Genomic DNA, 13,578 nt, shown 5'->3' with positions numbered 1-13,578 from the left:
AACAGTTCACAGACAGCCCCCTGTAGGCAACTTGTGGTCTCTCGACCCTCAAGATCGATCCCCCCTCACCCTTGATTGCAAGCCAGTGGCCACCAGGAATAGACGGTACTGTGCAGGGCGTTCATTAAGGTGGAGGTTCAGCCCTTATTAGGTGAGGGTATCATCGAGGCCAGTAATAGCCCTTGGAGGGCCCAGGTGGTCATGGTGAAGAATGGGGATAAGAATAGGATGGTCATAGATTATAGCCATACCATAAACCGGTACATGCAGTTCGAAGCTTTCCCCCTTCCCCGCATATCTTATATGGTCAGCCAGATTGCACAATATCAGGTATTCTCCATGATTGACCTGAAGTTGGTGTATCACCAGCTTCTGATCCGCCCAGACGACCACCAGTATACGGCATTTGAGGAGATGGCTGCCTCTACCACTTCCTCCAGGTCTCTTTCGGTATCACAAACAGGGTCTCTGTTTTCCAACGAGAGATGGACCGCATGGTGGACAGCTACAACCTATAGGCCACCTTCCTATATCTAGATAATGTTAATATCTGCAGCCACGACCTGCAGGATCATGATGTGAATCTCTGCAAGTTCCTCTGGGCAGCTAAATGCATGAACCTCATTTAAATCAAAAATAAGTGTATGTTCCAGATAGCATGGCTAGCCATACTTAGCTGCATGATCTAGAATGGCACCATTGGCCCCAACCCTGATGGATGACGGAGCTACCATTCCCATATACCATCAAAACTTTGAAGAGATGCCTCGGGTTTTTCTCATACTATGGTCAATGGGTTCCCAACCCTGCCTACAAAATTCTTTCACTGGTCAAAACTTTCACATTTCCCCTGACAGCAGAAGGCTGAGCAGCCTTCAACATCATCAAAGATGGCATAGCCAAAGCAACCATGCATGCCAATGACAGATCCACACCATTCCAAGTGGAGAGTGATGCATCTGACTTTGCCTTGGCTGCTACTCTCAATCAAGTGGGCAGACCTGTTGCCATTTTCTCATGAACCCTCCAGGGCCCTGAAATTCTCCATTCCTCCATCAGGAAAGTGGCTGTACACCACTGGAGGCACTATCTCGCAGGGAAATGGTTCACTCTCTTCACAGATCACCGAGCAGTAGCATTCATGTTTAATAACAGGCAAAGAGGCAAAATCAAGAAAGAAAAGATCCTCAGATGGAGAATCAAACTGTCAACTTACAATAAGAACATACTCTACTGGCCTGGAAACTTAACGAGCCCTCGGACATTCTTTCCCAAGGAACCTGTGCTTGTGTTCAATTGGACAGATTGCAGGCTCTCCACAATGACCTTTCCTTTGTCACCCCAAGGTTACTTGTTTTTTTACACTTTATCAAATCTCGGAATTTACCATACTCTGTTGACTAAAAACTGCTGAATGCAAACCCCAGTTCTACCAGCTGGACAAAAGGCATCTGATCAAGACTGCCCACCCCTTTGAGCACCTCAGCATTGATTTCAAGGGACCCCTCCCCTCCTCCAAGCAGAATGTCTACTTCCTTATCATCATTGATGAATACTTCATTTCCCCTTCACCATAAGTTGCCCGGTTATGACCATGGCCACAGTTACCAAGGCCCTCCGGAATATCTTTACTCTCTTTGGGTACCCTGGCTTCATCCACAGTGACTGTGGCGCATCATTCATGAGTGATGAGTTGCAGCAGGACTTACTGCCCAGGGGCATCACCGCGAGCAGGTCCACCGGCTACAATCCTAGGAGTAACGGGCAGGTAGAAAAGGAAAACACCACAGTATATCAGACTTGTCTTCCTGGCACTGGGGTCATGGGGTCTACTGATCTCCCAATGGCAGGAAATGCTCCTAGACATTCTCTAGGAGGTCTAGGAGGACTTCATCTGGTCATTTCTATGTATGGCTACCAACAACACTCCTCACAAACAGATGTTCATTTTCCCTTAGAAGTCTGCGTCAGGGACTTCGCTGCCCGCCTGGCTTACCTCCTCTGGACCAGTCCTGCTATAGAGGCATGTCAGGCAATTTAAGACTGACCGACTGGTTTAGATGGTCTGCCTTCTCCACGTGAACCCCCAGTATGCCTATGTTGCTTTTCCTGATGGGTATGAAGACACACTCTCTATCCAGGACCTTGCTCCATTGGGCCACCCTCCCCTTCAACCTTAGGGGTCCCATATCCTACAGTTAACCACCCCTACCCCAGACCACTGTTGTTGCCAATGATGTACCAGCTCCACACTCCCCCACCTCCCCACCCCACAACAACAAATGGTCAATAGATCCACCTCACAAGCTGGTCAGGGTGCCACAGTGCCTCCCAACCATTGCCACATCACTCGCTGTGGCAGAGGAGACCCTCCTTATAGACTCAATCTGTAAAATGTATATACGTATAGTTGTTTCACCTCTTTTCTCACCCTGCATGTCTCTTCTTAAAAAGGAGGGATGAATGTGGTAAACCAATGTTGTACCATGATTGGCTGCTGCCAGCTGGACATACCCCCCCGAGACTGATCCTACCTATAGCCCCTTACATGTTCCCCTTTCTCTTGGCTTCGATCAGTTGATGAGGTTGTAGGTAGTTCCTGTCTGATAAAAGCCAGCTAGTTTCACAATATCAGCCTTTTGTGATTATTGATGGTACATCACAGGAGGAACAGGAATGACCACCCTCGACTGCACATTAATAACTCGGTAGTGGAGAGAATAAAGAGCATCAAGTTCCTTTGAGTCCTCTTAACAGATAACCTATTGTGGAAACATAACATCTTCTTACTTGTCAGGAAGGTGCAACAGCGACTGCACTTCATGAGAAGAATGAAGCGGCCAAGGCTACCAGCCACCATCATGTCACCTCTATCAAGAGTGTCCTGGCTGGCTGTCTCATAGTGTTGCTATAGAAAATTGGTTCAGAGGGCAATGCACAGGACCATAAGAGTAGCAGAGAGGATCACTAGGGTCTCCCTTCCCCCATCGATGTGATCCATTGGGACCTTTATCATCCCGCACACATCTTTCAGCTACTTCTGATGGGAAAGAGTTGCAGGACTATCAGGCCCAGAACCAGGAGGCTGAGAAACAGCTTATTCCTATGGGCAGTGAGACTGCTGAATGACTAAGTTAACTACTCATACAATCCCACTGAGACTCCTCTATTCATTAAATAATATTCATATTTTAGAAATGTATATTTATATATGTCTTCAGAAGGAAATCAGTGGAACATGACCCAGTCCTCATAGAGGGGTCAATAGTGGAGCGGGTCAAGAACTTCAAATTCCTGGGTGTCAACATCTCAGAGGATCTGTTCTGGAACCTCAATGTTGATGCGATCACAAAGAAGGCTAGCCAGTGGCTATACTTTGTGAAGTATCTGAGGAGATGCGGTATGCCACCGAAAACTGTCAAAAACTTCTACCGATGTTCCGTGGAAAGCATTCTGCTGGTTACATCACTGTTTCATATGGAGGTGCCAATGCTCAGAACAAGCAAAAACTCCAGAGGGTTGTTAACTTGGCCTGAGACATCACAGGCACCAGACTTCACTCCATCGTGAACATCTACATGAGGCAGTGTCTTAAAAAAGCAGCCTCTATTTTCAAAGACACCCGACCACCCAGGCCATGCCCTCTTCACTTTGCTACCATCGGGGAAATGGTATAGGAGCTTAAAGATGAGTATTCAATGGCACAAGGATAGCTTCTTCCCCACTGCCATCAGATACCTGAATAATCAATTAACCAAAGACGCTGCCCTACTTTCTGTGCATTTTTTATTTATTTATAGTAATGTTGTAAGATGGTTATAATATGAATGTTTGCACAATGATACTATGACAAAACAGCAAATTTCATTACTTGTTCATCACAATAAATACTGATTCTGTATATATGTACTGCATAAGCATCGTTTGTCTGTGTTACGTCTGGATATGTTGCCATGATTTGCACAGAGGACCAGAGAACGCTGTTTAGCTGGTTTGTACTTGTACACTTCTCCATTAACAATGGCGTGAAGCAAGGCTGTGTTCTCGCACCAACCCTCTTTTCAATCTTCTTCAGCATGATGCTGAACCAAGCCACGAATGACCCCAACAATGAAGACGCTGTTTACATCCGGTACCGCACGGATGGCAGTCTCTTCAATCTGAGGCGCCTGCAAGCTCACACCAAGACACAAGAGAAACTTGTCCGTGAACTACTCTTTGCAGATGATGCCGCTTTAGTTGCCCATTCAGAGCCAGCTCTTCAGCGCTTGACGTCCTGCTTTGCGGAAACTGCCAAAATGTTTGGCCTGGAAGTCAGCCTGAAGAAAACTGAGGTCCTCCATCAGCCAGCTCCCCACCATGACTACCAGCCCCCCCACATCTCCATCGGGCACACAAAACTCAAAACGGTCAACCAGTTTACCTATCTCGGCTGCACCATTTCATCAGATGCAAGGATCGACAATGAGATAGACAACAGACTCGCCAAGGCAAATAGCGCCTTTGGAAGACTACACAAAAGAGTCTGGAAAAACAACCAACTGAAAAACCTCACAAAGATAAGCGTATACAGAGCCGTTGTCATACCCACACTCCTGTTCGGCTCCGAATCATGGGTCCTCTACCGGCACCACCTACGGCTCCTAGAACGCTTCCACCAGCGTTGTCTCCGCTCCATCCTCAACATCCATTGGAGCGCTCACACCCCTAACGTCGAGGTACTCGAGATGGCAGAGGTCGACAGCATCGAGTCCACGCTGCTGAAGATCCAGCTGCGCTGGATGGGTCACGTCTCCAGAATGGAGGACCATCGCCTTCCCAAGATCGTATTATATGGCGAGCTCTCCACTGGCCACCGTGACAGAGGTGCACCAAAGAAAAGGTACAAGGACTGCCTAAAGAAATCTCTTGGTGCCTGCCACATTGACCACCGCCAGTGGGCTGATAACGCCTCAAACCGTGCATCTTGGCGCCTCACAGTTTGGCGGGCAGCAGCCTCCTTTGAAGAGGACCGCAGAGCCCACCTCACTGACAAAAGGCAAAGGAGGAAAAACCCAACACCCAACCCCAACCAACCAATTTTCCCTTGCAACCGCTGCAATCGTGTCTGCCTGTCCCGCATCGGACTGGTCAGCCACAAACGAGCCTGCAGCTGACGTGGACTTTTTACCCCCTCCATAAATCTTCGTCCGCGAAGCCAAGCCAAAGACTTGTACACTAGGAAGATAATGAACTGTACTTCCCACAAATGCTGCGTAACTTGCTGATTTCTCCAGCATGTTTGTATGTTATAGACTTTGTTTAACTCCTGCAAATTTCCACCTCCATTTGGTCAAAACTGCAAACTGTGAGCAGGGACAGTAATTTCGGGTATATCTAGCAGTATTCCTGGACTTCCTTGGGAGTTAATTCTAATTGCTTCAATGGAATCTACATCTGCAGAGACCTGAGGTAGACTGTACCAGCGTACAGCAGAATGTGGGCAACATTCATTTCATTGCATGTGGGAAGCGTGAAAAAGAATAGACTGACCTCTCCTCTCACAGAGGCTGCAACTCTTCCTCTGACATTTTGTTCAAGTTAATTCCTCAGGTGTAGGTACACTTACTGGTAATATGGGATGTCTTCATTTTGAACCACTGCAAACATTGTGAAGATAGTGCTATAACGATGGCATTAATTTCATTAATCATTATAATGAGGGTTTAGAAGTGGATGATCTTCAGATGAAGCTCAGGTGAAGTAGTTGTTGCAGGTGAATGAGGTGGATTCCTATGATATAATGAAAGCTTTTATTATCAAGTTTTATGATATGAGGCTTTGACTTAACAGCTTGCCACATTGGGGATTTTACCTTATGAATTTTGTTTTAAGTTAGTATTATATGTAGTGGTATACTGTATTATATTAGCTTTTCTCTAAGTGGAGAATTTTTTGATCTATGCTATATCGGTCCTTTATTTTAATCACACACCTACTGTAACTCATTGTTAACATTTGCCTTAGAAGTTTCCTTCTAAAATTCCATTTCATTCTGTTTCATTGGGAAATACTTCAACAAATTCTGACATTTGTCAAACACAATTTGACAATCTTTAATTAACCTGTACATTTTTGAATATGCAAAATTTTATCTTAAATTATGAATGCCAAGATTGCTATCAATTGAAATTAACTATCCTTAGCTCCTTGATTTATTTTTCACTTCATTCATGAATAAGCAAATGACAATGGTCGAAGTTCAATGCAACACATCTTTCATTAACATAACACCTTTGAAATTGAGAAACCTAATTTATAGAGGGGAAATTACCATATAACTCCACTGATTCAGCACACTGGAGCTTTGTTGGGACTGGATTGCCAGATTTTCTGGACTGTTGGAAGTTATTCACAATTAAAATACCAATGGACTTTGAATTCTGTCATTCTGATGTTCTCCATTGCTGATTCACAGCTAAACATTTAATAATGATCTTCCCCACAAATACAGGAATAATCAATTTTTCCAATGATTCCAGTAAGGATTAAGAGAGCATCGGAAACAGACTTGGGTGAGTTTCAAGCACGTGTGGGAATTAGGGCCCTGGTGAATTTAAAGGGAGCACAGAAACCAGGTGAGAGAAAGGCAGTAGGGTACCTGGGGCTTCAGCTTCTGAAAGAGAATGCAGGATCCAAAGCTTGATGTGTGAAAGTGAGGAAAGGAACCATGTATGAAATGGATTGTGGAGATTGCGACTTAGTCACAGGAAAGAGGATGCAGTGACTGGTGCCCAGGTGTGTTAAAGGGAGTGTGGGATCAGCACTGGTGGGCAAGATGTTGAACTGCTGGGGTTTCCAAAGGCCAAATGTTGGATTTTTACTGTCAATAGATTGACTAAAAGCTTGATCCATAAGGTAGATTCGATTGTATTTAATGAAGAATGAGGTGTAGTGAATTTGGAATGAATTGCAGATGAAAAGTCATTGAAAGCACAGCTTCTATTAGAATGGAGATGGGAAGGGGTTTCCACGGAGCTTAAGAAAGCTTTTAGGTAGGAACACTGCAGCTCTTGAGGAGATTGCAGATAGAAGGATGACATAAAGGTTTAAACATAAGAATGAAATTTTAAAATTTGAGTCATATGTGACCTGGAGACAATGTTAGATTTGACACTTAGGTCACACCAGCAACAAATGAAGCATTGCTTGATTTAGGTTTGTAAAATTAAGAAGGTTAATAATTGTTATATTGGCTTTACACAAAGCCCTTGAACATCTGGACAGCAAAGATGCATGCTCTTTGTCGCCAACAGTTCAGCATTTAACACCATCATCCCCTCAAAACTGATCAGCAAACTCCAAGACCTGGGACTCAACACAACATCCCTCTGTGTAATTGGATCATGGATTTCCTCACCTCCAGACCACAATTAGTGAGAATCGGCAAAAACACCTGCTCCACAATCTCCATCAGTAGCAGAGCACCACAGGGCTGCACTCTTACCCCTCTGCTCTACACACTTAACACCTATGACTGTGTGGTTCAGTACGACAATAACACCATCTAAAAATTTGCCAAAGATTCCACTGTAGTGGGTTGTATAACAAAAGGTGATGAGTCAGCATACAGAGGTAGATTGAAAACTTGGCTGAATGGTGCACCAAAAACTTTGTACGCAATGTCATCAAAACGAAGGAGCTGATTGTTGACTTTAGGAAGGGAAAGCCAGAGGTATACAATACATCGATCATTGGGGGATCACAGGTGGAGAGGGTGAGTAAATTTAAATTCTTGGGAATCACTATCTTGGAGGATTTTTCCTGGAGTGAACACACTAAAGGCATCATGAAGAAAGTACGTGAGTGCCTCTATTTCCTCAGGAGTTTGTGGAGATTTGGTATGACACCAGAAACACTAGCACATTTTGACAGATGTGTGGTGGAAAGAGTACTGACCGGTGCATCATGGTCTGGAATGGGGACACCAAATTCCCCGAGTGTAAAGCCCTCCAAAAGCTAGTGGACACAGCCCAGGACATCACAGGCTAAATCCTCCTCACTATTGAGAACATATACAAGGATCCACACCACCCAGCACATGCTCTATTCTCACTGCTACCATCAGGAAAGAGGTATAAGTGCCACAAGACTTATACCACCAGGTACAGGAACAGCTGCTACCCCACCATCATCAGACTCCTCAACGACATTTAAGGACTTGTTGATTTCTTTTTATTCTCTCTGTATTGCACAGTTGGTTTGTTTATTTTCATATTTGTTTACAGTTCTTATTTATTTACATGTAGTTATTTTTTTGTACTGCCATTAAGTGGTAATTCTGCCTCGCCCACAGAAAAGAATCTCAGGGTTGTATGTGATGTCATGTATGTACTCTGAGAGTAAATCTGAAATCTGATATAGGGGACAATTTAGTAAAATTGACATATTTATACTTATGGTCCATTTCGGAACAAAAATAGATGATCGTAAGTCAAAGTGCTGTGATGAAAAGGCGAATATCAAAGGATTTGAAAATGAAACTGAATCAAACTATGTTATGGATCACCAAAGAAAATCTTCAAATATGAGCGAGATAAAGTACAAAATCAATACACTGCTTTAATGGATAAAGATATTTGGGCATAAGTACCATCCCAATATAACTTAAAGGATTAAAACAATAGAAACTTAAAAGGATAATTAAGATAAAATTAGGTCTAACAGTATTGAAGATTAGTGATGTTTAACTTTGAAAGGAAGAATGAGAGAAATAAAGAACAGGGATAAAAGATGAGTGGATAATATAAAAGGAAATACAAAGTGCTTTTATAAACAGAATACAACTAGAGGGTCTTGAATTTTAATCTAATGAAAGAGACAGTCTAATTTTATAGGTTGAAGTGATGCAGGATATGATGATATTTCACACTCTGGGCAATTGCACCATTCAACTTCTTCAAATAATATGACTTCTACACAGATGCTATGTTTCTGTCCTTGCAGATTTCAAAGCCCCTGAGGAGAAACTTCAATCACACAATGCTCAATTTGTAATTTTTCTGACTATTTTTCCCTAAAAATTGCAACAACTCTAAAAGACTTTTTCCCATTTGGCTTACAACTCCTTCATTCTAATTTGCTTTTATGTTTAAAAATGCACCAAGTAATGTTATCTATATTATCCAAAAATATGTAACTAAAGTACCTAGCCATGTAGAAAGTCCATTTGTTGAGGGCAACTTTATTTGCTGAAGTGAAAAAATACACTTTATTAATTCATACTTCCATTAATTCAGGTCTTTGTTGTTCATATACAGATGCACATTGGGCAGTGCACAAATCCAACCACTCTTTATTTTGCTTTTCACTTATTATTATTACTTCATATTTATTGCCTAGGAAATACCTGCTGCAATGTTGAGAAATTACCATGTTTTAATGACATAAAGCTTTAAAATAGCAGACAGAGAGGGAAGTCAGACAAAAGTAGAACATTTTCATCAATTTATATTGCCTATAGTAATTTCAAGTTGTACATGTAGTCTCAAACCAGTCAAGCAGATCTTAAAGCAGTGAAATAGTCTTTTCCAAGATAAATGTTAACACTTGAGAGCAATTGCATCCAGAAAAAATGGAAAACTGCTGCCGAGTCTTGCCAGATTTTACCAAGATTGAACAAGAGCCCTTCAGTACTCGAAATATTTTGTTTTCATTAATTCTAATTACTTCAAAGGTTTTTCAAAACAAACTGGAAAGGAATATTACGTTATTGATAAAATCAAATCCAAAATATTCACAGTTTGCAAGTGATTGCTGTGTAATGATCCTACCTTCAGTGTCCAGGTGCCGTATGGATCCTCCCCCCATGAATGCACAGACATAAAGGTCCATTTACTCAAGCCAGCTCTAGACGTATCAAACATTCGTGTCCCCAGAAGCTGTGACTTTGTTCCAAAGGGAGAGATCAGGTCAACACTGAGGTCACCCCTGCAGATGCTGGTGATGCTAACAACAGCCTGGCAGAAGATTAGATAAAAGCATTCATTCAATAATTTCAAATGGATTGTGTGTCCCTAAAGCTTTGAGTAAAATGAGTTTATGGGTAATTCCACTATTGTTTGCCCTCTGGACATTAGCCTTTAGCTCTCACTGTGGCTGTCTATCATTCACTAAAATCTAGAAACATTTTATTGAAAACTGATCAAACATTATGAATGACACATTTAGACTTTGGTATTGAGCTGCTACAAAAGCTTTCACGCCTTTTTATACTTGCTTTTGTCTCTTGTTACTGTATTTAGTAACCTTCAGGTGAGAAACTGAACAGAGATGTTCAATAATGAATAATGTAAAGTGACATTTCTCCAGAACATCACTAAATAACAGTTTTCAAATGAAAATCTGCCTTCAGCCAGAACAAAAAGTATTCAATGCATTGCCTACATGGCATTTTTAATCACTGTGAGCAGGGTATAATTTGAGCAACTACACTACGAAATCATGAGAATATGGTTGTAGATTGTCAGCATGTAAAGTATATGAGATCTTGCTGTTCCTTTTGCTAAAACATTTTGTTTTATAATTACATTACAATCCTTTACTAATCACAGAGCACATGGCATAGGGATTGCTGAAGGTGGAATGTGAGTTAAGGGGGGCAGTTTGTAAACCACTGCTCGAGGTAATAGACAGGTCAGTACAAGTTGGGGTGCTAATACAAGAAGATCAAAATCATTCAGTAAAATTCAACTTTTCAATTATCTATGCTTTATCTTCAGGAAGAGAAGTAGCATATCACAAAGAGATGTAATGACAATATCCACTGGTGATTCACCATGCTTTAGAATTTTCTTAAGAGACTGTAGAAAGATGGTGAATGGAAGTGAAAAAGGAATGACAGGGGAAGTGGGAACCACAGAATAAAGATCAGGGACTTTGCAATAGCAATATAAAGAATCAGTAATAAGGTCAGCCAAAAGCTAAAGGCATTTGATTGAGGACAAATATCCATAGCAATCCATGAGTGGTGTCTCTGTTCAATCTCAAGGTGTGACATTAACCTCACATAAGATTTGAGCATTGTTGAAGGGTAATATACTGAAAAGATAGCAACTGGGTTCCAGGCCTATGTTATAACCTGGACAGTCATACACAACACACTTTCTCTTTACATACTAATACCATTATTCATCTTACAAATGTGAAAACATATTTGAAGAGATCGTGGAATCTCTTTGTGATACAGGTGCCTATCATGGGTAATGTAATTTAATTTTAATTTTTAAAAAATTAGAATCATGTACAGAAGTAATTATTTGGTTCATACATGTAGTTTTAATTTAAATCATAAAATTTAATGCTATGATCGGAATCTTACCATATTCCATTGAAATTGCATGATTCGGTCAAAATGTGGAGTAGTAAAGAAGAATAAAATCAGCCTAAAAGTTTTTCACTGATTGGGCTCCAGGCAATGAAAAGCCACTCTTCATGGTTGGCCGTCTCTGTTCAAGACTTGGTGAAATGAATATATTACTTTACATTTAGGGCAAACAGATGTTACCCAAAGGCAAGGCATTGGTGTAATGTTTTGCTATGACAACAGAGTGAAAAGTATCAATCCTCCAACTACACGTTTGACAAATATTTTACCTTTGCTATTACCAGTATAAAATTGAACATTTGGCTTGCACACCTTGTCACTAAAAATAAAAAGGACTTGAAATGAATATTTTAGATGAAAAATAATTATCGCCAAAAATCAAACTATATCAACCAACTGTTCTATTCTTGGAATGTAGGGAGATTGAAATCTTATTATAAGGGCCGAGTTTCAACCTGGGTGCAGTAGGATGTTGAGATGGGAGTGCTAAGTGTTCACAAGTTAAATAGCATCTCCCTTTCTGTTGTATATCCACTTATATTGTATATCCATGACAAGGCCATCCATTAATTTAGAGCGCGAAGGAGAAAAGTTTTGTTCTCCTTTTTCATATTGCCACTCAATTCCCCATAATATTAAATTGTTCCCAAGCACTCAAATTGTTCAGGAAAACAAAAATGAAATTCTGGTACCATTTCAATTGTGAGCTGGAAAAGTCTTCTTTTGGTATTTTTCACACTTCTTGTTTTTGGTTTACAGCCTTATGCATCAATCTCCTTTTGATAGATTGGGCAAGCAACATGCTCTCAAGCCTCTGACAATTCTGTTTTAGGTTGTGTGTCAGAAATGGCCCACATTGCTATTTCTCTTTTCTAGCATTTGGAATTTCCCTTTTCTTAGTACTTACCCAAGAATGCACCTGAAATATGAACGTTTGCCATTATCAAAACTAATTTCCTATCATCCTGTGAACCTCATACAGTACTACTTTATTTTTAAAAAAATGTTTCTTAGTATTATAGATTGTTTCCTCGTTTCTTCACTCCTCTATGTAATTGACAATAAAGTGTCAATTTAAACTTTCCACCTGAATATAAAGATTTTTAATTTATGAAAGAGTGCCAAGGTTACCTCAATCACAAATTTCTTGGTTAGTGGCTCACTCCAGTCTGCTCCAGTATGTATCAACTTTGAATTTGTTCGCAAATCATCTTATCAGACCATTTGCACTTCTATCAGAGTTGATTTTGACATTATAGCTGTATTTTTTTGTTAAAGCTGTGGTCCCTCTAAGTAATCACTGAATTGAATATATGAAGAGCTGTCTCTGCAGACAGCTGATACCACAGAACCTGGAAGCACACTCCCATCTAATCAGCCAAAACAAAGAGCAGGTCTTCCAATACCTGGTCAATTGGCTTTTGACAGCAATTTTCATTCATGACCAAGCCTCTGAAATCCTTATTTCTGTGCTGCTCGGCAAGACTGAGAGAGAGCATCACCTCACCTTCTCCATCATCTCTTGCCCAGAACCTGCATCTGGTAACCCTGCTTATGTCCTGAATGTTTCACCACATGCACAGACTCTGGTTCACTATCTAGGCCACGTGCAGTGTCAATGACTATCCTGGAAGAAGTGGTTCTAAGAGTGGCCTTTCTCTCATTTCCTTTCAATGTGGTACTAGGGCTGTAAGAACCTAAATGTCTCAGAAAATGGAAAAGAAGAAGGATGGTACAAAGAGAATGCTGCAGTGTTGTGAAACTTGATGAGCACATGTTTAAGGTGAAAGAAAGGTTACAAGGGAGATTTGGCTCTGTTAGACAGAGATGGCAACAGCCTTTTCTCAACACTGATGAGTAGAGCTTTCTTCTCTCTTTGGCTGAGGGTCACTCCTCCTCTTGCTGTATTGCTCTATCTGCCTTTATATCCTGTCAAAATTAGAAAAAGCAAGTTTTTGTACACTAGGCTCATGAGGACAGTGAGAGAAACTCCAGGGAGGAATTGCAGGGTTGTTTCTGATCTAGGATGTGGGAAATGGTGTTGCTGGATAAGCTATGACAATGAATATGTTTGGAATGTGAAGGTGTGACTGATGGATGGGAGCAAATCTGTATATGATGATGAAGACAGTGAAAAGAGTGTTGAGAGAGAAAGGGAGGTCACACTCACCTAATTACATTTATGATGACATTGAACCTCTTACGCAACTGAA

At 41.2% G+C, this 13,578-nt stretch overlaps 1 protein-coding gene across 10 annotated transcripts in view; it reads right to left on the bottom strand.

Annotated features, from left to right (window-relative positions):
- LOC138736914 (PC3-like endoprotease variant B) overlaps positions 1–13,578 on the bottom strand; it is a 1,109,211-nt gene that overhangs the window by 198,473 nt on the left and 897,160 nt on the right. For 8 of the 10 annotated variants that reach the window (XM_069887110.1, XM_069887113.1, XM_069887115.1 and 5 more), the window contains one exon: positions 9,813–9,998. In XM_069887110.1, the coding sequence (XP_069743211.1) occupies positions 9,813–9,998 (186 nt within the window). Of the gene's footprint in view, positions 1–5,701; positions 5,773–9,400; positions 9,731–9,812; positions 9,999–13,578 lie in introns of those variants that run through there. The other 2 variants (XM_069887116.1, XM_069887117.1) reach the window with 2 other exon arrangements.

The sequence above is a fragment of the Narcine bancroftii genome, chromosome 6 (assembly GCF_036971445.1).
Source record: "Narcine bancroftii isolate sNarBan1 chromosome 6, sNarBan1.hap1, whole genome shotgun sequence".
Classification (NCBI taxonomy): Eukaryota; Metazoa; Chordata; class Chondrichthyes; order Torpediniformes; family Narcinidae; genus Narcine; species Narcine bancroftii.
Note: the sequence above shows the minus strand (reverse complement) of the source record. Positions and strands in the feature narration are given on the sequence as shown.